The sequence below is a fragment of the Python bivittatus genome, unplaced genomic scaffold (genome assembly GCF_059951505.1).
Source record: "Python bivittatus isolate LINGU-HERP-01145 unplaced genomic scaffold, Pbiv_v1 ctg000590_np1212, whole genome shotgun sequence".
Classification (NCBI taxonomy): domain Eukaryota; kingdom Metazoa; phylum Chordata; class Lepidosauria; order Squamata; family Pythonidae; genus Python; species Python bivittatus.
Window position 1 is genome coordinate 26,930,520 of NW_028277086.1, and position 25,252 is coordinate 26,955,771.

General features: G+C 38.7%; 1 protein-coding gene across 1 annotated transcript; it reads left to right on the forward strand.

Annotated features, from left to right (window-relative positions):
• The first annotated feature begins 128 nt into the window (after positions 1–128).
• Positions 129–22,261, forward strand: RMDN1 (regulator of microtubule dynamics 1). Its single transcript, XM_007432313.4, has 10 exons — positions 129–689; positions 2,621–2,738; positions 4,177–4,264; positions 7,260–7,419; positions 8,402–8,491; positions 10,014–10,069; positions 12,557–12,644; positions 13,083–13,113; positions 15,228–15,361; positions 16,912–22,261. The coding sequence occupies exons 1-10, from the start codon at positions 546–548 to the stop codon at positions 16,948–16,950; spliced, it is 948 nt and encodes a 315-aa protein (XP_007432375.2). The 5' UTR covers positions 129–545; the 3' UTR covers positions 16,951–22,261.
• The last annotated feature ends 2,991 nt before the right edge of the window (positions 22,262–25,252 follow it).

The following is a 25,252-nucleotide window of genomic DNA, read 5'->3' on the forward strand; positions in this document are numbered from 1 at the left end:
GTTAGCCCCACAAAGCGCATGCGCCCCGCTTTGCTTCTGGAAAGATTTTTTTTCCCTTTAAGATTCCTAGACTAACTTAAGCTTCGTTGGATACGCCCACCTCCTGAGGATAATCAGGGTCACGTGATTTCGCGCGAGGCGAAAGTCAACGGTAGTCCAGTCTTTTTCAAAGTGGACGGCTAAACCTGTGCGGACTTCAATTCCATGCTGGCTAGGGAATTCTGGGAACTGACGTCCACACATCTTAAAGTTGTTCAGTTTGAAAAACACTGTGGTAGTCCGTGAACTCCGCGGGGAAGAGCCAAAAGAGAGGTGGGGTGTTTGGGAAATCACGTTTGTAGGAGCGGTTGCCAAGGAAAAGCGGAATGAATGCCACTCGGATCTTGTCCCACCCGGACTTTTTCAGAATGGAACATCGGCCTCTTCCGGTTTGGATCACGGAGATACGAAATGCTTTGGAATAACTGTCAGTCCCAGTTTCCGGCATAGGCGAGGAGACGCTGATTTGGCGGGCGAAAAGAAAATATCAGGGAAACATTTCTGTCATGGCGCTGGGGAGGACGGCAGCGAGATGCTGGCTTCGGAGCGGCTCTTTCCTGGAGTCACGTTTCTTTTGCGAGGCTCCAAGAATGAAATCCGGATGTCGCCGTCAGCTTTCTTCAGGACACGGAGGAAAATGGCGAGGAGAGGTGCGGTTGGTTTATAGGCGCGTCCCTTCTTATCCTCCCCTGTGTATGGCCGGGATAGGAGAAAGTGAGGGCTTTGGTCTGAGTGAAAAGCTCGGCTCTCTTAAGGCTTTTTATCTGTCCTCGTCTTTTACCCGTTAATTATTCCTTCATACCTCAGCCTGTGAGGATAAGCTGTGCTGAGCAGGAAAGGCAGAAAAACTAGGACAGTCAAACCTATGGTTTTTTTTCTTTGGATGAGAGAAATGTATGGCGTTTTGAGAATGTTTGGTTCACTGACGTGCAGGTCACAAAGAGATGCCAAACGAATTCCGACTGGCCTGGTGCTTCCACGTTGTTCTTAACGTCTGTTCTTTTGTTACAGTACTTTGTTTTTGGACAAATATCCCCTTCCCCTGAGACAGAATGGTTGTCCACACAGCATGGGGGGGTGGGGTGTCATGATTTTGTTGTTTTGTACCTTCAAGTTAGCGTTGACTCCTGGCAACTTCCTGGACTAGTTCCTGCGGTTTTCTTGGCAAGATGTTCAGATATGGGTTGCCATTGCCTCCTTCCTAGGGCTGAGAGAGAGTGACTGGCCCAAGATCACCCAGCTGGCTTTGTGCCTAAGCCAGGACTAGTAAACCCAAACATTCAGGCCACACTTTGCTTAGCTAATCTGTGTATGTACTGTGCATATGTTCTCCAAGATGGCTAACATGCAATAAAAAGAATCAGGATCTATATTCTAACATCTCTCAGTGAGAGCACTTTAAACATTTTTAAATATGCAATTAAAATGTCTGCTTTAGCCTAACTAGTTTTAAATACCTATTTTTCCTGCATATTAAATAACAGGAGGAAAAGGTACACTGAGACTTGAGTTTTTAAGCTTACAATGCTTTCTGCTTTATTGTAAACAAGGTGCCCTGATAAAATGATCACAAATGAGAGTGAACCAAAAGTAGCAGTGAATTAGGATTTGGGGCCAGAAGTATAGAGCTTATTAACAGAATGAGCTAAAGAACTGTGAAGTACAACAGGTAGCTTTTAACACATTAAAGTATGTGAAGATATATATTACCATAAAAAAGGCAGAGTGATCCTAATTACATATTATAGTAAGCCACAATATATCTATCTAAGCATAGTGCGCCATACTAATGTTGCTCAGATCCCACCTTTAGCCCACTTTGTGGACATATGTCCTCAGGCTGAAGAAACCTAATATCAGATTTGTGAATAGTTCTGTTGAATTAAATGTCCTTCAGGATGCAAATGTATTTGCATAATAAATGAGCCTCCCTGGGGACACATACACAAATATTATTACTGTTATCATTGTATCTAAATTTAATTTAAAGCTTATCTTCCAGGAAACATGCAGAAGACTGTTTTCCAAAAGTGCAATAAATCCTCAAAGTACAAAACCCTCAATGGAGGGAAAGGGTCCATTAAACCCAATGTCTAATTTCATAATTGATGTAATTTATGTTATGTACATAATGATGTAACTGACATTTTGCATCATTTGTCTAAAATTACATTATTGTAATGTGTGTCAATTTAGATTATTTCAGAAAAGATGTAATTGATCCAGGTGGTATAAAACATCCATTATCCCATTACTCAAATAACACAAATTGTATCAAATGTCAAGACAAACTTAGAAACCATCAGACTTGTCTGTCATACGTTTGTGAAGTCTGAATGCATATTTGGTCTGTTGCACTGAAAGTCTGATAAATTGAGTTTTCACTACAGTAGATTCTCAAAATTTACTTGTTGGATTATACAGTATGCTATGAAACATTATAGTGGGAGAATGAGAATTCAGTTGGAACTTTCAATGCATAGTTTCTATACAACCAATCTAATTCTATATCTCTTCAGTTGATATCTTTTAAAAATAAATTTATACTTAGGATTGTAGCCTTTGTGTTTTTCTTTATTAGGTGTTTGAAAAATCCAGAATTTTCAGAAGAGGGTTTACATTCTCAACATTGTCTTACTTGGGATATAATGCTTATCTAGTAATCTCTCAATCTGCTATGGTTCATGCTGATGTCAAAGGTAAGATAAAATTTCTAAAAATGCACGGTTGTCAAATCCAATCCTCCATCCCTAAAAAATAAGTTTTTTTTCATTAGAGGAAGTAGAATGATTGTGACTGCTGATAAAGAAATGCAGCTTGCTTTCTCTCTCTTATTTATTTATAAATCAAATTTATAAAGCCACACAACTCACCAGAACTCTGGCAGTATACGGGCTATATAATGCAATGCAATGCAATGCAGTGCAGTGCAATATAATAAAACAAAGAATGTGATAACCAGGGAAACAACATACCCCAGTAGAAAACACAATAACACTCAGGTGACACGTACTCCACCTTACCCAAGGCCTAAGGAGAAAGCCAGGTGTTCAGTACCCATTTAAAGGACAGTAGGGTCCGAGTTACTTAATTCTTTGGGGACTATCTAATGGAAGACGGTACTTGATGATTCTGAAGGCCTAGCTTTGGTGTGACTGGGGAAGGATTCAAAAGGGAAAATTAGTATCTTTAGCCTTGCAAAGATTTAGATACTGATTTTGTACTCTAAAATTAAAAAGGGAAACATTAGCCTGATGTGAGCGTGGAACTTTCAATCAGTACCTTAAAACCCTGAAAGTTTAAGGAACCCATTTTACCTCTTACCCTCTATATGAAAAAGGAGAGTCTGAAAATTTTGGGATGTGCTTATGGACTATACTTTCGTATGCCTTCTATCAGAGCTCTTAAACTGAACCTTGAAGCACAGGAATTAGTTATGTATTTAAAGGAATCAGACACCAAGACTTTAGGAAAATACTGAAGATATAGAAGTTCAGACATAAGATCTTGATTACTGAGATAAAGATTAGCACAGCTATCTATATTGCTATAGATCTTGCTGCTGATGGATAATTTGAAATATATATAAAATTGGGTTTTGTTTCTTTTCGAAGTTTATATTTTTGTAAATGCATATCTAAAAATCATATTTAGCATATTAATATACTTATTCAAAAGCTTATCATGTTTCTTCTCTGGCTTACTTTGTCCTTTTATATATCCTCTCTCTAATACTTATATGATTTATATCTTTTGGATTGTTTGTGTCAACAATACTGCTGACTTGTGATTTATGGTTCAACTCATCTGAGACATGGTAAATTGGGGAAGACCAGGCTAGATCAGTGTTTTGTCTTATAATGTTAATCTTTTTGACATTGACTCAAAAAGAGAGGTAATTGTTGGAAATAATTCCCTTTAATAGATTCAGCCTAACAATGCCCTATAAAGTTGTTGATAGAAAGAAGCAAATTTATTTTGACTGGCATGATGCTACTTCTGTTAAAACAGTCCTCTCTTTCTGACTTGTAATATTAGTATGTCTGTATGCAGTCACATGAATTATTTTTCTCTTAAGTAATACCTGTTTCACAGATTGGCAGATTCACTGAAATTTTTGTTTTATTATATTTTAAGATGATGAAGTCATAGATCAAGCAGACTATCTCTATAGAAGCGGAGAAACCGAAAAACTTTATCAGCTGTTGATTGAATACAAGAACAGGTATGCTGTTGTAGCATGCTCTGATGGGGTGGGATTGGCATAGAGGGCGCAGCAATGATACAACATCACTGGAGACATGGAAGGGCTGATCACAATTTCAGGGTCTTTCATTATAATGGACCTTTTGAGTCCTTTTACTGTCATTTGAAAAACAACTTTTTCTTCTCATTGCTTTCAGTGGAGAAGAAATAAAACAAGCTCTACGACCATCACAATTTATATTCTAGTGATTCATTTTGAGATCAGGGGAGCTGTGAATGCACAGTCTCTCTAGGCATATCTCCTATCTGCTTTGATAATCAAAGTCCTGTTCTCGACTTTGGAGAAGCACAGGCTGCAACTATAAGGCTTGCAAAATTAGATCTCAGAGGTAGAACTCTCTCTGCCCTTGCAAAGAAAAATATGAAAAATCCTATAGTCCTTAGGATATCTACCCAGGAACTATGATACTACTGTAAGAGAACTGAAGTAAAATTTTAGTGCTGAATTATGATGAAAGAAAATATTTGCTAATGAGACCAAGAAGTTGATTTTTTTATATAGTCTTTCACTGCTTACTGAAAATGTGTCACACGTTTACATGACTAAAGTTCATTCATCTCTTTTGGGTCTATAGTCTACATGTCGTAACTTTCTTATACTGAATTGTGTTTCTACTCAATTGAAAATCAGTATTGAAAACTTAATTGAAAATAATTGTTTTAAAAAATACTGTGAAAACTATTCATCTCTTTCCCTGTTTAAAATCATACAGTTTTAACTTTTATCATTTATTGTATGAAACAATATATGGATGATGCTGTGTTGTAATCTGATTAATTTAATCCTTATGTACTTTGAGTATACATAATCCAACCTTATCTCCTTGTTCTTCTTCTTTTGAATACAAAGCCTCTCCCCTTCTCATTTCTATAGTTGGGAGCAATATAACAGTACATCTTTGTTCCTGTTTTCACTAACATAGTTAAGTCAAGGCACAGTATAAACATAATTACAAACAAGTACTTTACAGCTAACTGTATCTACACTGGGGCAAAAAAGTATTTAGTCAGCCACCAATTGTGCAAGTTCTCCCACTTAAAAAGATGAGAGAGGCCTGTAATTTTCATCATAGGTATACCTCAACTATGAGAGACAAAATGGGGGAAAAAATCCAGAAAATCACATTGTCTGATTTTTAAAGAATTTATTTGCAAATCATGGTGGAAAATAAATATTTGGTCACCTACAAACAAGCAAGATGTCTGGCTCTCACAGACCTGTAACTACTTCTTTAAGAGGCTCCTCTGTCCTCCACTCGTTACCTGTAGTAATGGCACCTGTTTGACCTTGTTATCAGTATAAAAGACACCTGTCCACAACCTCAAACAGTCACACTCCAAACTCCACTATGAGCTGTTGAAGGACACCAGAAACAAAATTGTAGACCTGCACCAGGCTGGGAAGACTGAATCTGCAACAGGCAAGCAGCTTGGTGTGAAGAAATCAACTGTGGGAGCAATAATTAGAAAATGGAAGACATACAAGACCACTGATAATCTCCCTTGATCTGGGGCTCCACGCAAGATCTCACCCTGCGGGGTCAACATGATCACAAGAACGGTGAGCAAAAATCCCAGAACCACATGGGGGGACCTAGTGAATGACCTGCAGAGAGCTGGGACCAAAGTAACAAAGGCTACCATCAGTAACACACTATGCCGCCAGGGACTCAAATCCTGCAGTGCCAGATGTGTCCCCCTGCTTAAGCCAGTACATGTCCGGGCCTGTCTGAAGTTTGCTAGAGAGCATTTGGATGATCCAGAAGAGGATTGGGAGAATGTCATATGGTCAGATGAAACCAAAGTAGAACGTTTTGGTCTAAACTCAACTCGTCATGTTTGGAGGAGAGAGAATGCTGAGTTGCATCCAAAGAACACCATACCTACTGTGAAGCATGGGGGTGGAAACATCATGCTTTGGGGCTGTTTTTCTGCAAAGGGACCAGGACGACTGATCCATGTAAAGGAAAGAATGAATGGGGCCATGTATCGTGAGATTTTGAGTGAACACCTCCTTCCATCAGCAAGGGCATTGAAGATGAAACATGGCTGGGTCTTTCAGCATAACAATGATCCCAAACACACCGCCCGGGCAACGAAGGAGTGGCTTCGTAAGAAGCATTTCAAGGTCCTGGAGTGGCCTAGCCAGTCTCCAGATCTCAACCCCATGGAAAACCTTTGGAGGGAGTTGAAAGTCCGTGTTGCCCAGCGACAGCCCCAAAACATCACTGCTCTAGAGGAGATCTGCATCGAGGAATGGGCCAAAATACCAGCAACAGTGTGTGACAACCTTGTGAAGACTTACAGAAAACGTTTGACTTCTGTCATTGCCAACAAAGGATATATAACAAAGTATTGAGATGGACCTTTGATATTGACCAAATACTTATTTTCCACCATGATTTGCAAATAAATTCTTTAAAAATCAGACAATGTGATTTTCTGGATTTTTTCCCCCATTTTGTCTCTCATAGTTGAGGTATACCTATGATGAAAATTAGAGGCCTCTCTCATCTTTTTAAGTGGGAGAACTTGCACAATTGGTGGCTGACTAAATACTTTTTTGCCCCACTGAAGCTAGTGAAATTGCAGGTACACTGCAAGTGTAATCATCTCCAGAAATGAAAGTGAGGGAATATTTAATTTCACACACAGAGATAGTACTTATGAATCATTACATTCTTGATCTCCTAAATGCATTTCTTAAAAAATTAGTGTTCTTAGAACTTCAAATTGTTTATTGCTCATTATAATTATGGTAATGTCATGCACTGATGTGTTACTGATTATTTCATCTTGAGTGTTGAGTAACTTTTAATATTGTTTTATTTTATATAAAGTTCTGCCACAGAACTATTGTTTGCTAGTTAAAAGTATAATAAATATGTCTATACATTGAGACTTTACTGTGATATATCATAATCAATGCATCTTGTTATATATGTAATATGTAGTGAAAATGGACAATTGTTGTGGCGTCTGGCACGAGCATTACATGACCTTGCTCAGCTACGTCATATTTCAACGGAAAAAAAGAGGCAGCTGGCTTATGAAGCCCTTGATTATGCAAAGAAGGCACTTGAGAAAGACGCAGCTTGTTATTGTGTACACAAGGTCAGATAAGCAAATAATTTATTTGATATTTTATAGTGGCTTATTTCTGAGTTTGAGGAATTTGAAAGGAAAATTGCAATAATTCCTTCACATCTTAAATGACAAACTCATAATCAATTCATTTAGTTAGGCTGGTTCATAGCAGTTATAATTTCAAACCAGCCTAACTAAATGAATTGATTATGAGATCCAAAAGTTCCAGAAACAAGTAGTTGCAATAATAATTCTACTGGCTTGATCTCTTTAAAGTAGCTGCAATATTGTTGAAAGTATTGCAACTAGCAATATAAATTAAGGCATATTCAAAGGCAAAATGATGCAGAAGCAGCTGGATGATCCAAAGAAAAGATTCAGCTGCTTTAAAAGTTGAAGACAGATATAACTTAGGTGTCCCTGCATGCTCCAGAGTATCCTTTTGCTTTTAAAATACAAGTGTTGCATAGCTGTAAGGCAAACCATAGAAGAATAATTGAACTAAATTCAATTACTGCCAGTGATTTCCAAGTTCAGGTTTTAACTTTAAAAGCCTGGAATGGCTTAGGCAGTTCCAGTTAGTCATATCCTATTTCAGTATGAACCTGTCTAGGCATTAAAATAGAAGAATTTCTTTTAAATATCTTTTTTCAGAGCCCTGTCTGAATGTGGGATGTGGGAAAGATTCTTCTGCATTCCTCCAAAGTTACAGAGTTTGTTCTCTCAAGACTTACATGTGATCTCTACTTGATTTAAAACCTTCCTCTTCAGCTGAGCCTTTTAAGAACTTGTATGCTTTTCAATTTTCAATAGTTCAATATAAATTTAACTATTTATAGTTCATTTTAGATAGTTAACCACTTGAGAGTATTGATTGAAATTTGAAATAACAAATAAATCTTTGTGTAGAATGGATAGAAATGTAATATTTATTAACATTATGATAGTAATTTAATCCCTAAATATTCCATATTGCTAAATAATTTATTTCATTCTCCTTTTTATTTAGTGGTATGCAATAAGTCTCAGTGATGTGGGAGATTATGAAGGAATAAATAAGAAAATTGCCAGTGCTTTTGTTATTAAGGAACACTTTCAGGTATTTAAAAGTAATTTCCTTAACTTGTGTCCCCTGCCACACAAACCTGAACATAATCCAAGAGCAATGTATGATGGAGGAAGAATAAATTAGAAAGTGAAATGTTTTTAATTATTGAATTATATATTGAATCATTGAACTGCCATTATTGTCCTCATTAATATGGAATATGCTGATCCAGTATATATATATTTAATGGATTTTGCCTAGCATACAGAGATTTTGTTACAAAAAAATATAACATTTTTGAAGCTTACATTGGAAACATTTAAATATTAAGCAACCAAAGAAGGGTAATTTGCTATGTTTTTGAAAAAGCATTGTGAGCATGGGTTTAGAATGATCGTCCTTCCTCTTTCAGAAGTCTTGCCATTCTTCTTCCAGAGGCTGCAATTTATACTTGCTGAATGCTTGCTGTGGGGCACAGTTCCAGTCCCAAGAGGCTGACAACTTCTGTAGTCCACCCTGTTGGGTTTTACCTTTTCTTCCTTTTCAGTGTAGTTAATATACCTCTTTGTTTAAGTGGATATTGAAATAACAGATTTAAAGAGCAAATTTAAACGTTTCAGTTTCTATGTCATTACATGATGCAAGAAGTGAACATTTATTTCAATTAACTTAAAATATAGAGCAGAAAAAGCAAAATAAGTCATCTCAATTTATTTCAGTTTATTTGTCCAATTTTTTTCTTAATACATGCTTTAAATGTTCATGTGTGGCTTGCATTAAGTTCAGTGTAGCTCAGGCATATCGGACGTTGTTTTAAGGATCCATTATTTCTAATGATCAAGCTTTTCCTTCATTTTCAGAATTTTTTTGTGGTCTGTTTCCCCTAAAGTACATGACTATTAAAATAAACTCCACGAGAAGCTTTTTAAAGGAGACTACTTATGTCCTTGTTAATAAGCGCCTCAGAAGTGGATTTTCCATGATAAATAGTTATGTGCAAGATGGAGCAGTTTGTCTCTCAAACAGTTTGAGAGTTTTCCTCCAGGAGGTGATTTGTGACATTCCAGAAGTACCCAGAATATAATAAACCACATCCTGTTTTAGAAGATAATACATCTGGGAACACACAAACTACCCTGAAATACTTGAATTAGCCTGTTGAAGGGGTAGATGGAAATTCTAGAGAGTAACTGTTCAATGTTGTACATCCCTGATTATAATTTCTTCAATATTTGCTTTGTCCTTCAACCACATCTTTCAGAGGGATATTTGTATTTCCAAATATAGTTTTGTGAGCTTGAACAGAGAAAGTTGGATGCTAGCAGACTTGGTTTAACATTAGCTTTCATCCATTGGGAGTGCAAATCTGATCTGTACAAGCCACAGAAATGTGGACTAAATACTAAAGATACTTCTCCCTAAACCATTTGAAATTCATTACTTTTCTTCAGACAAAGATATGCAACAATGTAATTTCATTATTGCTATAGATTAAGTAAAGGGAAAGTGTAAGTTATAGAGGTAGTATTAAGATAGCAGTGATAAAGAATTATGTTGCTTTTTTTCTTAACAGAAAGCAATTGATCTGAATCCAAAGGATGCTACTTCACTTCATCTTATGGGTATTTGGTAAGACAATCTCTCTAAACAAAATTATATTTGAAATGCCAACATTTTGCCTGATATGTGGAACGTGAAATAATTGCACAATGGTTTTAGTATTTGCAATTATTTCCTGACCAAATGAACTACCCTGTCAGCACTGTCTTATAATATGTAGCATTATACATACATTTCAGTAATATGTCTCCATTTTCCATAAAATACATAGTTTATATTTTAAAAAACATTGTATCTATCCTCATTCCCTTCTGATTAAACAGCAAACTTCCCCCTTCCCCAGTCTACCAGTATTCTGAATTAATTTCAATGGTTTCTCAATTTCCTGGCCATCTGTTTAGGAGATATGTTAAGGAAAAATTTACTTCTTATTTTTTTATCTAATCCTTGAATGATTTAATTCAAGGATGAGCAACATATGCTCCTTCAGTAATTTTTTTATTGGTTATGTGCTATCAAGTTAGTGTTGATTCTTAGCGACCACATAGATAGATTTTCTCCATGACGATCTGTCCCTCACTTGATCCTTCAGGTCTTCCAATGGTACACCCATTGTCACTGTAACTCAGTCCATCGACCTTGCCTTCAGTGATTACTACATTTCAACTTTTGTTAGCCCTAGCCAGCATGACAATCATAAGGGATCAGGGACTTGTATATGACAGCATTTGAAGAATCACACATTTCCCACTCCAGTTTTTACCTAATGGTTAAATGGCTAATAAATATCCTTTATTAGCATTTACTTTCCTGATCAACCATCATAAGCCTTGTCTCTTGCTATAAGTTATAGATTGGCTTACATCCTAGATGGTAACATCTTGCCCAAACCTTCTTTAAAAAGGCCTTCTTTTCTTCCCTACCATTGAGAAGCTCCAAACTAGGTAACACCACAGCTTAAAGAAGGACTTCTGCAAACATGATAATTAATGTGCTTGTCTTAAACAAAGGGCCAAATAAAACACAATGAAAGAGATACAGGCTTTGATTTACTGGTGATATTATTAGCAGTTTGGGTATTAGCCAAGCCTTATCTGAGTAGACAAAGACCTTTGCTTTTCATCTTCACCATTTTTTCATGAGTGAATCTCCCCCAACCAAAGCATGGTTTTGGGCACTTCAAAGATTTTTCCCTAGGCTTGCATTTGCTCTCAAAGCATTCTTAGTAAGCAGATCTTAATACAATATGATGTGTGCTAACTACATATCAAAGGGGACGCGGTGGCACAGCGGCTTAATGACGCTGAAAGTTGCCGGCCAGAAATGGTCGACACTTCAGCGGTTCGAGCCCAGCTCTGCACAGCAGAGTGAGCTCCTGCTTCCTCCCCAGCTCCTGCCAACCCAGCAGCTCAAAAACATACGTGAGTAGATAAATGGGTACTCTCACCCTGGTGGGAGGAAAAATGCTGGCGGTGCTTGCACGGGAGACGGGATCAGTTGCTGGTAATGCGGAAGCCACGCATGCCCAAAAAAGGCATGAAGCAACGGAAACCCCGCCTCCTGCGCTCGCCAGCTGGGCTCTGCTCTAGGAAGGAGGCACTGGCAAACCGCTTCCGAGACACCTTGCCTTGAAAACTGCAGGGACTCGTCCAGGCAGTCGCCACAGAATTGGTAACGATTGAGTGCAGATAAAAAAACCAAAACTACATATCATCTTATTATATGTTGCTTCCATCTATATTCAGCCCTGGCTCAAGGGTCCTCTAGTCAAGTGTCCGCACAATTGTGTGTGTTGTTCCTCTTTGGCAGTCTTCTTCAGCACTTGCTTCAACGCTTTGGTGAGTCTTATCCTAATCTCACTCAGCATCCTATAAATCCTGATTAACTGTTCAATCCATCTGTGGTTTACCAGCCAACTTTAACCTGGACAGCAACAGTTATTCTGTCTTCAACAACTATTGAAACTGACTAGTCCGTTTTAGCCACTGTTGCACCCTTAGCTGCCAGCCAGATTTTTCATTGCTCGGTTTCTTCTCTCTAATCTTAACATGTCCTCCTGGAAGTTTCTAAGACTTTATGCCACCTTTGTAGCTCCCCCTCCTCCTCCAGTGACAAGCTAAACTAAGTCCTATTCTTATAACTTACCAACCAAGCAAAGCATCGGGCTAAAAGAAGAGAATGTGTTTGGGTTACTCTCCCTACTCCCCAAATCACTCCAAAGTTCATATCTATACACATATGTGACTAGTCAGCACCAAGTCATAATATGTTTGGGAATCAAAGAAGAATTCTCATACAGAATAAACTAACCAGTGTTTTTGAGGCTTTTCTACTCTTAAGTGGCATATAACTTACTTATTGCCTTCTCTAGATGTTCTTTGACAGTGATTTGGAGGTACAGTAGTCAATTAGGCTAACCACTCTTTCTAGAGTTGGGTTAAAGTTAGATTTCACTGGCCTCCTCCAGTCATGTGATTTTAAATAATCAATGTGGCCTTAGGAGATATACTTTTGCAAACAAAATATAAATAAATACATTTTTTTCATATGTTACAGGTGTTACACATTTGCTGATATGCCATGGTATCAGAGGAACATAGCTGCTGTTTTATTCTCAACACCACCCAGCTCTACCTATGAAGAGGTATGTGTCCCAACAGTATATAAAATAATAGCTTTTTCTTTTTTAGTGTATTATCCTTTAAAACACTGGAAGAAAAGGAGATGGAAAGGTTAATCCTCACAAGCTATGTAGCTGTAGTGTAAGTCAGTATATTTTTGGACAAAACTTGAGATTCTGAAAATCATCTACAAAATGACTAACTACTCATTGACTATAACATCAATAATATACCAGCTATTTCATAAAATACAACTGAGTTTTAATTATTTTTGTAAATAAATATATCCTCTTGAAAAGTATAAAGGGAAAAACATATAGCATGCCCTTTACTCAGCAGTATTTCTTAGAAAGCACAAGTTACGTTGTAATACTTATTTCCTGAACTATTTTAATTTTCTCCTGGAAGGATTTGGATTACTTTAACAGTACTTTTCTAATTTTAATGCTAATGTCTTTTAGGCATTACGCTACTTTCAAAAGGCTGAAAATGGTAAGTTATGTAAGAAAGCATATTGCATGGCAATTTAATTTTGAAATCAAAATTCAAATGTGTTAGATAATATATAAAAGTATAATTATATGTATAGTATTATGTGAAACAAGGATATAGATAAGTGAATGTTCTTAAAATTCACTTCAGCTGTATCTAATGATGTATCTACTGAGGTATCAACATAGATCCCAAGTAAAGAATTTAGCACATGATTCTCTAGTCATTATAAAGATATACAAATTAGAAATTAGAAAATAGATAGTGTTTCAGAGCACTGAATATGCAACCTCTTAATTATATGGTTTGGTTCACTATTTAATATTCTCTTCAATAGAGATACTAAAAATATAATTGTAATTGTATGTTAAAACCATCTCTTGAAAGCAATTGTGTGTGTGTGTGTGTGTTAGAACAAGCATTTCTCCTTTGTTTATTAAAAATGCTTCTTAGTTTTAATAAGAAAATAATTATTATTAAGAATTAGTAATAATAAAAATTTATGATAATAAAAAGTAAAAAGATAAGGAGGGTTATAAGTCCCACAGGTAATGGGTACACGTAGAGGTTAAGTTTATATGTGTTCTATTTTGGTTGTTTGACTGAATTATTTTATGTTTTTGTAATTATTGGTTTTGTTTTTTGTAAAAAAAAATTAAAAAAACTAAAATTAAAAATGCTTCTCTTGATTATGAGAGGGTAAAATTAATTTAACACCATTTATTTATACAATATAAAGTGCTTCTCTGAAGGAGGATCTGAAGTGATTCAGTGACTTATTCTTTTGGAGCAGTTTTAGGCATTCTATCAAACCAAATCTTCGTATGTCCTTTTGAGCAAAAGTCTACAAAAATGTGTCTGAAAAAAAGTTATGCTATGAAGTAAATAATAGCTATATTTAATAAAAGAACTTGCATCAGGAGAATTTGCATTATAAAAATGTAAAGTGAATAGATTTTCATGTCAAAGAACAGAAGCAAAGTTATTTCCATTTTTAAAAACTTGTTGAACAATTTAAGTTAGGTAAATTAGGAAAAATACATACGAAGTACATTATGACACATGAAAATTAATTACAATAAGACTTCTTATGTATTTTTAGGCCAGCTTTAAAAAGCCCATTATACTGAAATGTTTCCCTACTAACCAAACAGGATTTTATGGATTTTTGTATGGGGTGCTACTCAGCATCACCAGAAATCTTGGTGGCTACTTGAAAAAGGCAGCTTAAAATCCTGTGCATGTGAGCCCACAAGGGCTAGTGCTGATGTGGATCCTGGCTGTTTAGACACATGCTTCTGTTACAGAACACATGAAGTTCTATTTGTTAAGCTTGGCATATTTATACCACTGGGAGTCGACACAGATTACAGCAGTATAAAAATACAATAATAAATAATAAATGATAATGATGAATGAATGAATGAATGAATGAATGAATGAATGAATGAATGAACTAACACACAAACAAACAAACAAACTTAATGGTATACCTAAAATGTTAAAAGAATCCACCCCCTGTGTACTGCAAAGCAGCAGTGCCAAGTTAAGAATTAACTTATTCTTAGTTGGAAATAGAGGCAGCGGAAGGAAGCTTCTCTAGCTTCTTAGGGAATTTGATCAAACACTGCAGTTTGTGCATAAGAGGCAACAGAACATACTTCAGTTAGTCATGCAAGTGTTGCCAATACATAGAGGTAAGCAAAATTATCAATTTCATTCTTGCTGAGTTTCTAATTTTCCCCACCTGCCACAAAAAAACTATTAATTCTTTTTTATGTTAATTTAACCAAATATACACATTTTTCCTACTATGAAACATACTTGTATCAACAAAAATACATGCATTTTTATGCCAAACTACATTTCAAAATCTGTAAAAGTACTCATATAAGAAATAATTTGAATATAGACCTAGTGGGTACAAAATAAACACATTCTTATTACAGTGCAGACCAAACCAGATATCCTTCACCACCCAGTAAAAAGTTGTCTCTGTCTCTCTCTGTGTGTACTGAGACTATGCTTAGCTTTTTCAAAAATTAAAGGCAGATAAGCTTTAGACTACAAACTAAAAACTGGAGGATTTTTTGTTTGTTTTTATTTCTGTGTAGTTGAGCCAAATTTCTATAGTAAAAACTTGCTGTTCTTGGGAAAGACATACATGAAGTTAAATAATAAAAAGATGGCCCTTCTGTGGTTAACAAAAGCTAAAGATCGGTTACCACATACAGAGGAGGACAAGCAGGTAAGCCATTTTCCTAGCTGGGTATGTATGTGAGTATGTATGCATGCATGAATATTATATAAATATATTACACATTTTCAATACTTTCGCAAGATATGCTAGAACACATACTGAACCCACATCCATTTTTCCATTAGCTTCACATTACAGCCTAAAGCTGTGTTTCCCAGTCAGGGTGCCCCCCTGATGTATGGACCAACTCTCAGAACTCCCCAGCTAACATGGTCTTTGCTGAGAATACTAGTTTCAGAGGCACTGGGAATTGGGTGGCATATAAATTTAATAAATTATTATTATTAGTCTAAAGAACTCTTGGAAAGGTGTACTGAAATATCTCATATAACATTTTCTATGAAATACCTTCTATGTTAGGTGCTAACAGACTATCAAAATTATTAGAGAAATGTTAGCTCTGGCATAAGTAATATGAACATTATGTTAGTATGCATTGCTGTTTCTTATAAAAACTAAGTTTTTATGATGGTTAGGATAGAGGAATTTCCTGTAGATTTCCTTCTATCCCTTTTTCAGGGGAGAAAGATTGGATTTGTTGAGAAGGATTCGTAAACTTTGATATTGTCCTCTAGTTGGGTTCCGTTGTGCTTCTTTGTGAGAATTTTACCTGGAAGCTAAATTATCTTAGCTTGTCAGTTTTAATTTACAGCAGCCCTGAGATAGACTGGTCTAAGAGATGATTATTGACCCAGGTTTGTAACTAAGAGAAACTTCAAACCAGCTGTGCCAGGGGAAGTTCAGAACCCAATGTTTGTTTGCTTAACATCTTTGGAGAAGACCCTGATGCTGGGAAAGATTGAAGGCAAAAGGAGAAGAGGACGGCAGAGGATGAGATGGTTAGATAGCATCACTGAAGCAATGAGCATGAAACTGAGCAAACTCAGGGAGGCAGTGAAGGACAGGAAGGCCTGGCGCAATATGGTTCATGGGGTCACAAAGAGTCGGACACGACTTAACGACTAAACAACAACAACAATGCTGATGCAATCAAAAACAACTCTTGACTGCTCACATTAAAAAGAAATGCAGCATAAAACCCCATGTAAAAATAAAAACAAGACAAGTTTTTGTTTTTGTTTTGTTTTGTTTTTAAAAAAGGTGACGATATCAAATCAAATTGGGGAAGGCTCTCCAAAAAAGTTTGGCCTTTAAGAGCTGGCAAAAAACAGCAAAGAGAGCCAGTCTGATCTCCACAGGGAGGCTATTGCACATTTTGGCACCGCACCTCCTTGCCTAAGTTCCTGAATCTGAGGGATTGCATCAGCTTCTCCCTGCTAGATCTAATTGGCTGGGCCAATTAGATCAGCGGAGATCTAATATTGGAGATCAATGCCTGTGTGGAGTGGTGAACCTTTCTTTGGTCCTCTAAATGTTACTGAAGTATCCAGTTTTTTCACTGATGTAATCTGTTTTCTTAGAAGATAATAATCAGAGGCAAATTAGCAGAACAGAGTGCACTGGCACAACTGTTTTTACATGATTTGTATGCTGTGGAACAGCACTTTATTTTTTTCTTTTCACTTCTGTTGTTCTAGGTACAAAAAGAAGCTTTGGGACTACTAAATTCTATATGACATGATTACTCAAAATGTATGAACTGATGAACTAAGTAACTGACCAGAAAGCTAAAAGGTTATACTGTGATTCCAGCTGGTATATGCTTTATGAGAATGTTTAAAGAAGAAGAAATTTAGAGAAGAAGAAACCCCTAGCTGTGTCTTTTATGTTGCAGATTGTTAGTTACTGCTTGCTACCACCTATCTCCCAGAGGGATGCCTTATCTTGCATCCTTCTCATAATCCTAGCATGTGAGAGAGAGAGGGAGCCTCTATAGCATCTGTTGCTTTTCTGGCAAATTAAAAAGAAAAAATGAAGAAAACAATTAAACGACCACCTCCTGGCCATATAGTGACTGGGAAAATAGCCCCTCTCTACTTTCTCCTTTGTGGGAAGGTAAACCAGTCTCATAACTGTTAAGCAGAAACTGTCTTTGTTAAAACAAGGAAAAGAATTGGGGAAATGTCTTTTACCTTCAAGCAGTTACATGTGAAATTCTGCTAAAGAAATAAAAATATAGGACTGCTCAAATCACAGACAGCATCTTAGGAAACATTCCAGTAATATACAAAAAGATAAGGCTCAGCAGTTCTTATTTAGAAGCAACTCCTATCACAAGCAAAAGAAATTAAACTTAACACTGCTCTTAGCTAACTTTTCCCTATTCTTCTAGAAAATACTTTGGTATTGCTTCTGTGCCAGTTTGTTACCTGAGAAATCCTTCCTGCAAATTCTAACTTTATTTAAAAGTTGGAGGAGCATCTGAGTTCTTTCTTTGTTTCCACTTCTGCTCTCCATTTTAGCACACAGGTTCTTGTTTGTCTCCCTCCTGCTGGAGAACTGTGTGCAATTGCCAAAGGAATAAATGCTTTTCCTCTTGGAGAATGAGGGGTTAGAAAATTATGTGAACCTTTTGACATGGTAAAGCTTGATTCCATTTTTAGTCAAGTTTCAAATGGTTCCAAAACATATTTGGAAGATGTTGGTGCATAGTTTATTATTCACAGGAAGCCTTATTTTTTCAAAATATTTCAAAGAGTTTCATGAATGCAAGACAGCAGCAAAACCATTTAAACAACTGCTCATTAAAACCAGCAAGGTACACTTTGGTTGTCCCATTTATTAACATCTTTATTGGACATCAGTTACCTTTCTTTCTTTCATCCATCCATCCATCCATCCATCCATCCATCCATCCATCCAGCTGCCTTGAGGAAGTCAAGGCACCTTTTTGAGCCTGTGTGTGTGTTGATGATAGAGAAATAGAAAGATAGAGTTAGATAGATATGCACAAAAACATACAGAGACACAATTCATGGGAATCTGAGTCCATTCTCCATTTTCCACACAAATTCTAATGAGTAATGATGTTCATTTGAGTAAGAGTGCACTTACACTTTCTGTCTTAAATACTGAAGTCTTTTCTCAAAATAACCCATCAAGGATATAGACAAACTGAAGCTAATCCGGTGGAGGATAAGAAAGATTCAGATATGGAAGAGATCTTGTTTGAGATCTTCCTATAGAGGTTGAATGCCCATCTATTTGGATTTCCTGATTGAACTTGATTGATTTTAATAGTTCATTGTGATGGAAGGAGTCCTTTCATATACTGCATAACATTTTCTGGAAATAGTTGCAAAATAGCTGCTGTCATGATAGGCATTGCTAGCCATTTATTAGAAACCCAACTGTTGGGTTGTTCCCACAACCCTTCAGTCTCTCTAGTATTCGCCATCCCAGCTTATCTTTTTCATCAGGCAGATGAGTATATTTTCCTATAGTACAAAACATTTCATGTACCTATCCAAAATTATACAATAGTTTGAGGGGATTAAGATTCAAGAAATCATGAGGGAATAAAGCAGACCAAAGGGTGCTAGCAGACTTTTTTCTTGTATATCAAGAAATATATATTTGCTATCAGTCACTGAGCAAACAAAAGCCTCTTGAGAATTTCTTGAATTTCTCAGCAAGTGTGTTATAGGATGAAGGATTCTGAGATGCTAACTCTAAAGTCCCCCAAAGGAACTGTGTACAAATGGACCTAAGCAAAACAGTTTTCAGAATGAGGGAGTGCAACCCAAGGTATCTCAAGAGATGAGTAGGGAGCATCTGGCTATCATGAATAAGCCTCCAGGACAGGACCATTCATTCATTCAATCATTCAATCAAATTTATATGCTGCCCAACTTACTGTATAAGTGACTGTAGGTGGCTTACAAATAAAGTGATAAAAAACAATAGAAGTCTACAAAAATATACAAAGTTAAAAGAGAGAGCATCCTCAAACCACCAACCACCCCAGTGCTGTGAGCCTCCATTAGATCCCCATGCTAATTGGCAGAGCTAGGTCTCTTCTGGAAGGCCAGAAGAGTGGGGGCCAATCTCACCTCAGGGGGCAAGATGTTCTACAGGAGAGGGGTAACAGCAGGAAAGGCTCTTCTCCTAGACCCCGCCAGTTGGAATTCTTTAGCCAACAGGGTCTGTAGACCCTTCCTGCCAGACCAGGTGGGACGGGCTGATGTGACCAGGATGAAACAGTTCCTCAGGTAACCTGAACCCATGCCATGCAGGGCTTTAAAGGTCATAACCAACACCTTGAATTGGACCAGGAAGCAAACCAGCACCCAATGCAGCTCATGCAGCAAGGCGTTACATGCTCAGCCCTGGAGGTGCCCATAACTGCCCACGCCACTGTATTCTGCACCAGCTGCAGCTTCCAGATACTTCCAAGGGAGCCCCACGTAGAGTGCATTGCAGTAGTCCATACAGGAGATGATTAGTGCATGAGTGGCCGAGAGAAGGGCTTCCCAAACCAGGAAAGGGCACAATTGGCATACAACATGGAGTTGAGCAAAGGCCCTCCTAGCCATGACTGGCACTTGCTCCTCAAGCAGGAATTGTGAGTCCAGGAGGACCCCCCGGTTGTGCACCAGATCTGTCGGGGGCAGTGCAACCCCATCCAGAACAAAAGATGGTAAAACCCCAGATAGGGAAGAGCCTGGAACCCATAGCCACTCCATTTTACCTGGGTTCAGTTGCAGCCTGTTGTTCCCCATCCAGACCCCCACAGCCTCCAGGCACCACAAAAGAACATCCACAGCATCACTTAATTCACCTGATAATTGATACAGAACTGTATAATTATCATCCGCATACTGATAATGGATGATGGATGATCTCACCTAGTGGTTTCATGTAGATGTTAAAAAGGAGCAGAGAGAGCCCTCAGCCCTGCGGCACCCCACAAAGCAGGGGCCACGGTCTGGACCTCTCACTCCCTATCAACACTGATTGGGACCAGCCTTGGAGGAAGGAGGTGAACCAGCAGAAAACTGTGCCCCCCCCCAACTCCTGCAGCCGACCCAAAACAATACTATGGTCAACGGTATTGATAGCTGCCAAGAGGTCAAAAACAGCCAGAATGGATGCACTACCCCCATCCCGGTCCTGCCAGAGATCATCTAAAAATCCGTCCAATGCCATTTCTATCCCATATGTGGGCCTGAAACCTGACTGGAGGAGGTCCAAATAATCTGTTTCATCTAGGATCCTCTGGTACACCTCTTTAAAAGGAGCTGGGAGCACCCCCTCCCTCAAGGATGAATTAACCATCATTTGAACCCACCCATGTCACCTCCTGGATGACCTTGACCAACCAGGAGAGGCATGGATCTAACACACAGGTGGTTGTACTTACAGACCCAAGGACCCTGTCCACTTCCTCAGGCCCAACAGGATCAAACTGTTCCCAGATAACTTGGCAAGTCCATTCCCCAGACATCTCCAAAGGATGTGCACCACTCTTTGCCTCCAACTGGGAACTAATCTGGGCAATTTTATCTGCCAGATATTCAGCAAATTGCTCTGCACAACCCTGAAGGTAAACCTCCAAGCCCCCCTTATGCAGGATCTGGGTAACCCTAAACAGGGCCACCGGGCAGAAGTCTGCGGACGCAATAAGAGTGGAGAAATAATGACATTTTGCCACTCTTATTGCCATGAGGTAGGCCTTAATAGTGGTTCTAACTCATGTTTGGTCGGATTCATCCCTCATCTTCCTCCAGTGTCATTTGTGGAACTCAGGAAGGAGGCATCTTGGTTGCCCACCTGCCCTTTTAAGCAGCGTTTCCCAGAAATCCGTAAGGTTCCTATCCTGATTTCATTTAAAATGTTGTTTATAACATGGCTTTCCTCCCAGGCCTTTGGTTAGGGTGGCTGGTGAACCTTACAAGATTTTGTCTGTTGAGCAGGTTGTGGTGCCAAGAAAGCTGCATGCTCATGTCCATCTAATTACCAGAAATTGAGTCTGACTTGAAGGAATCTTTCACTTTTATCCAGAATATCTGATACACAGGAGCAGACTACCCAAATTCTGTTAGGCTGCTTTAGTGTGATGGTGGTGTGTTCTTGGGAGGCATTAGCAGAGCACAACAGGAGTATACACCAGTAGAATTGCCTAAGGTGTAAGGTGATGCCAGCTTCCCAGCTAAAGCAGGCAAGCACCAGTATTGGGTAGCTGCAATGTAGGAAAGGCAGATGATCACTTTAATGACAATGAAAGAAAGCATAATTTCATACTGCATAGGAGAAGACAGTAGTAAACCACTCCTGCATTTCACCCAGAAAACCACATAGACAAGATAAAGTGATTGTCAAGTGATTTTTTTTCCCCCAACATGGTGCTGAGGCTGGTTGTGTTAGCGGAGTGGGCATTGTTAGTTGGTGGTTTTTAGAATGTGGCAGATGGTTGGAGGAGAGGACATCTTCCTCAGATGGTGGAGAAGTCCTCTAGGTCTTCTCTCTCCTGGTCCTGGACTGGGCTGTTAGTGCTTGCCATCACACTCACATGGTCTGTATCCTAGGCCAGGGTTGGCTGCAGCTTGGGACAGGGCCACACATGGTGCCCAGAGCTTACCTCTTGTTCTGCACTGCCAGACAGAGGACTGCTTTCCCAGAGCCAATGGAAGCGAGACACAGGGATCTCCATAAGCATTGATCAGCTGTTGGGAAGTTTGTGTGCTCAGCAGCATTCATCAGTGTGGCAGTGGCAGGAAGGAGGCCTGCAGTGCCGGAGGCATGGGACGCCCTTTGTTGGCTTGCATGGAAGAAGAGAGACTTTGGATGAGGCTGAGGGAGGTGCAATTGATGGCGGCCTAGAAGATCGAACAGTGTAATGGTATGTGGGAAAGATCTTGGAGGGCTGGGCCAGAAGACACTGCCAAGGGAACAGCCAGATAAGAGACAGTATAGCCCGCAACTGGACAGCGGGCAGAGCAAGAGGCTCAAAAGAGACCTCCCTACTTTCTTGGGCTGTAAAGGGGATGGGGGATGGGGAGTGGGGAGAGAATTGTACTTTCACATTTGCAAGATTCTGTCAATGTAGTTTTACAATAAAGTAGTATTAGCTCACCTGGTCATGTTTCCTGTCTGGTCTACCTCATAAGGCTGACATCAGTCTTGCAAGAGAAGGTGGTTGTGTTGCAGCTTCAGAGGACTCTGGAAGAAGCAGATTATCTGGACCCCTGTCAGTCAAAGTTCAGGCCTGGGTATGGGACTGAGACAGCATTGATCACACTCTTGGATGACCTCTGGCAGGATTGGGATGGGGGAGGTGCATTCATCCTTGCTTTTCTTGACCTCTCGCAGCTTTTGATATAATTGATCATGGTATCCTAGACCAGCTCTGGAAGTTGGGGTGGGTGGAATGGTGTTCTGCTGGTTCTCCTCCTTCCTCCCGGGTTGGTTCCAGTCAGTGTTGACAGAGGGAGAGAGATCCACCCAGCAGCCCCTCCTTTGTGGGGTACCTCAGGGCTCAGTATTCTCTCCCCTCCTGTTTAACATCTACACAAAGCTGCTGAGTGAGGTCATCCAACAGTTTGAGGTGAGGTATCATCAGTATGCTGATGATACCCAGCTTTATATCTCCACTCCAGGCTGCTTTGAGTGATGCCATGGTGGCTCTCTCAGTGCCTGGAGGCTGTGGGTGCTGGATGGAGCACAACAGCCTTCAGTTCAACCCAAGCAGATCTGAGTGTCTCTGGGTTTTTGGACCTCCTAGTTCTGGGGATCTTCCAGCTTTGGTTCTAGATGAGGGGGCACTGCCTCAGACGGACCTAGTATGCAATCTGGGGGTCCTCCTGGACTTACAGATCCCACTTGAAGAGCAGGTGGCAGCCATGGCTAGGAGGGCCTTTTCACAGCTTAGGGCTGTGCATCAGTTGTGCCTATTGTTGGACTGAGGGTCCTGCTCATGGTCACTCATGCCCCTGTGATCCCCAGATTGGACTACTGCAATGCGCTTTACATGGGGCTACCTTTGAAGAGCATTCAGAAGCTTCAACTGGTGCCAAATACAGCAACAGGTGCAATTACTGGTGACAGTTACTCAGCACATGTGAAACCACTGCTCTGCAAGCTGCATAGGTTTCCGGTGTCTTTCCAGGTGCAATTCAAGGTGCTGGTTGTTTCGTTTAAAGCCCTTCATGGCTTAGGATTGGGTTACTTATGGGACTGTCTCTCCTCAATTATTTCTACCCATCTTAATCTGACAGGAAGAGCATGCTCCAGTTTATTAATCAAAACACACAAAAAGGAACAGTATTACTTTCATAGTCAGGAACATAACAAAGACCTTGCTTGAGTCCAATGCAATCAACAACTGAGTAATATTAATTAGATTTCACAGGAAACTCTTTAATATAATAATTCAAGTTTATGCCTCAACCATTGATGCAGAAGAAGAGGAAGTTGACAAGTTTTATGGTAAAGTTCAAGCTGAAATTGACAGAACATGCAAACAAATGTGCCACTTGTGGTTGCAGACTGGAATGTGTCAAAGTTGGAAATAGGAGGAAAACATTTCAACTGTATGACCTAAGAAACCAAAATGAAGCAGGAAAATAACATCAATTTCTGCAAATCCAATGATTTCTTCATTGCTAATACATTCTTCGAACAACTAAAACAACATCTATATATATATGGATGTCACCAGATAGAACCCAAAGAAATCAAATTGACTATTATTGGTACAAGGAAGTGGAAAAGCTTAGTTATAACAGTAAACACATGGCTAGAGGCTGACTGTGGAAGAAATCATAATTTGTTCATGTGCAAGTTCCAAGTGAATCTAAGGTAGAAGAACAAAGCCAACCAGTTTCCATGATATGTTCTTGACCATATACCCACCATTTTCAAGGAGAACATCAGGAATTACTATGAACTGCTGAATCTCACTGATAGGGAACCAGAGACTGTGGGATAAAATCAAAAATGTTCTTGAGGATGAACATTTTTCACAGTGTGAAAAAAGACTGCCAAAGACCAAGAAACAGAAGAAAGCAAACTGAAGGTCAAAACAGACATAGGAATTGCCAAGAACAGAAAGAAACCAAAGCCAGGAAAGACAAAGGTCTCAGGAAGGAACTTAACAAAGAATTTCAGCCAGCCATTAAAAGAGATAAGGAACAGTATTACAACATCTGTAAAGACATCAAAGATGAAAATGGACATGGTAAAACGAGGAAAGTCTTCCAAAAGATCTCCAAATTTAGGAGGCTCCAACCTTGAACTCACATGCTAAAAGATGCCAATAGACAGATAGTAACTGATTCAAAGGAGGTTAAACAGAAACATAAGGAGTATTCTGAAATTCTGTATAGTAGGGATGCCAATATTCAAGATACGTTAGAACAGTGGTTCTTAAAATGTTTGACCCAATTGCCCCTTTTCCAGATCTCAAATAATGTCATTACCCCATAAAAACAAAAACAGACTCTGTTGTTTTACCCTTGTTTAAAAAACACTGCCATAGAAGATGTCCCTATTTATAAGAACCTCTAGTTCTAGAAGATGAAGTTAGATCAGCAGTATGGTCATTACCATGGCAGAAGGCTACAGGAATGGATGAAATATCTACAGAAATATGGCAAGCAACTATTCAGTCCTTTAGAAGACAAGAAAATCCATAGACTTTCCTGTGTCAAATGTAAATTAAGTTTCTTGTAGTTAATAGTATCTTTGACTCAATTTATATGAAAAACCGAATTTACTTTTTGAACTAGACATTACCATTCAAAACTTAGAAATTCCATTTCTTGTATGTTCTAAAACTGTACAATTATTAAGAACAAAAGGCATTATTTCTGATACACATTAGATAATTGAGAAAGCCAAGAACAGTATGTGCTTCACTGACTATAGAAAGGCCTTTGACTGTGTTAACCGTATCAAGCTGGGTACTATCTTTAGGAAAATGGGAATCTCAGAATATCTCATTGTCCTCTTGCAAACTCTACACAGGACAGGAAACCA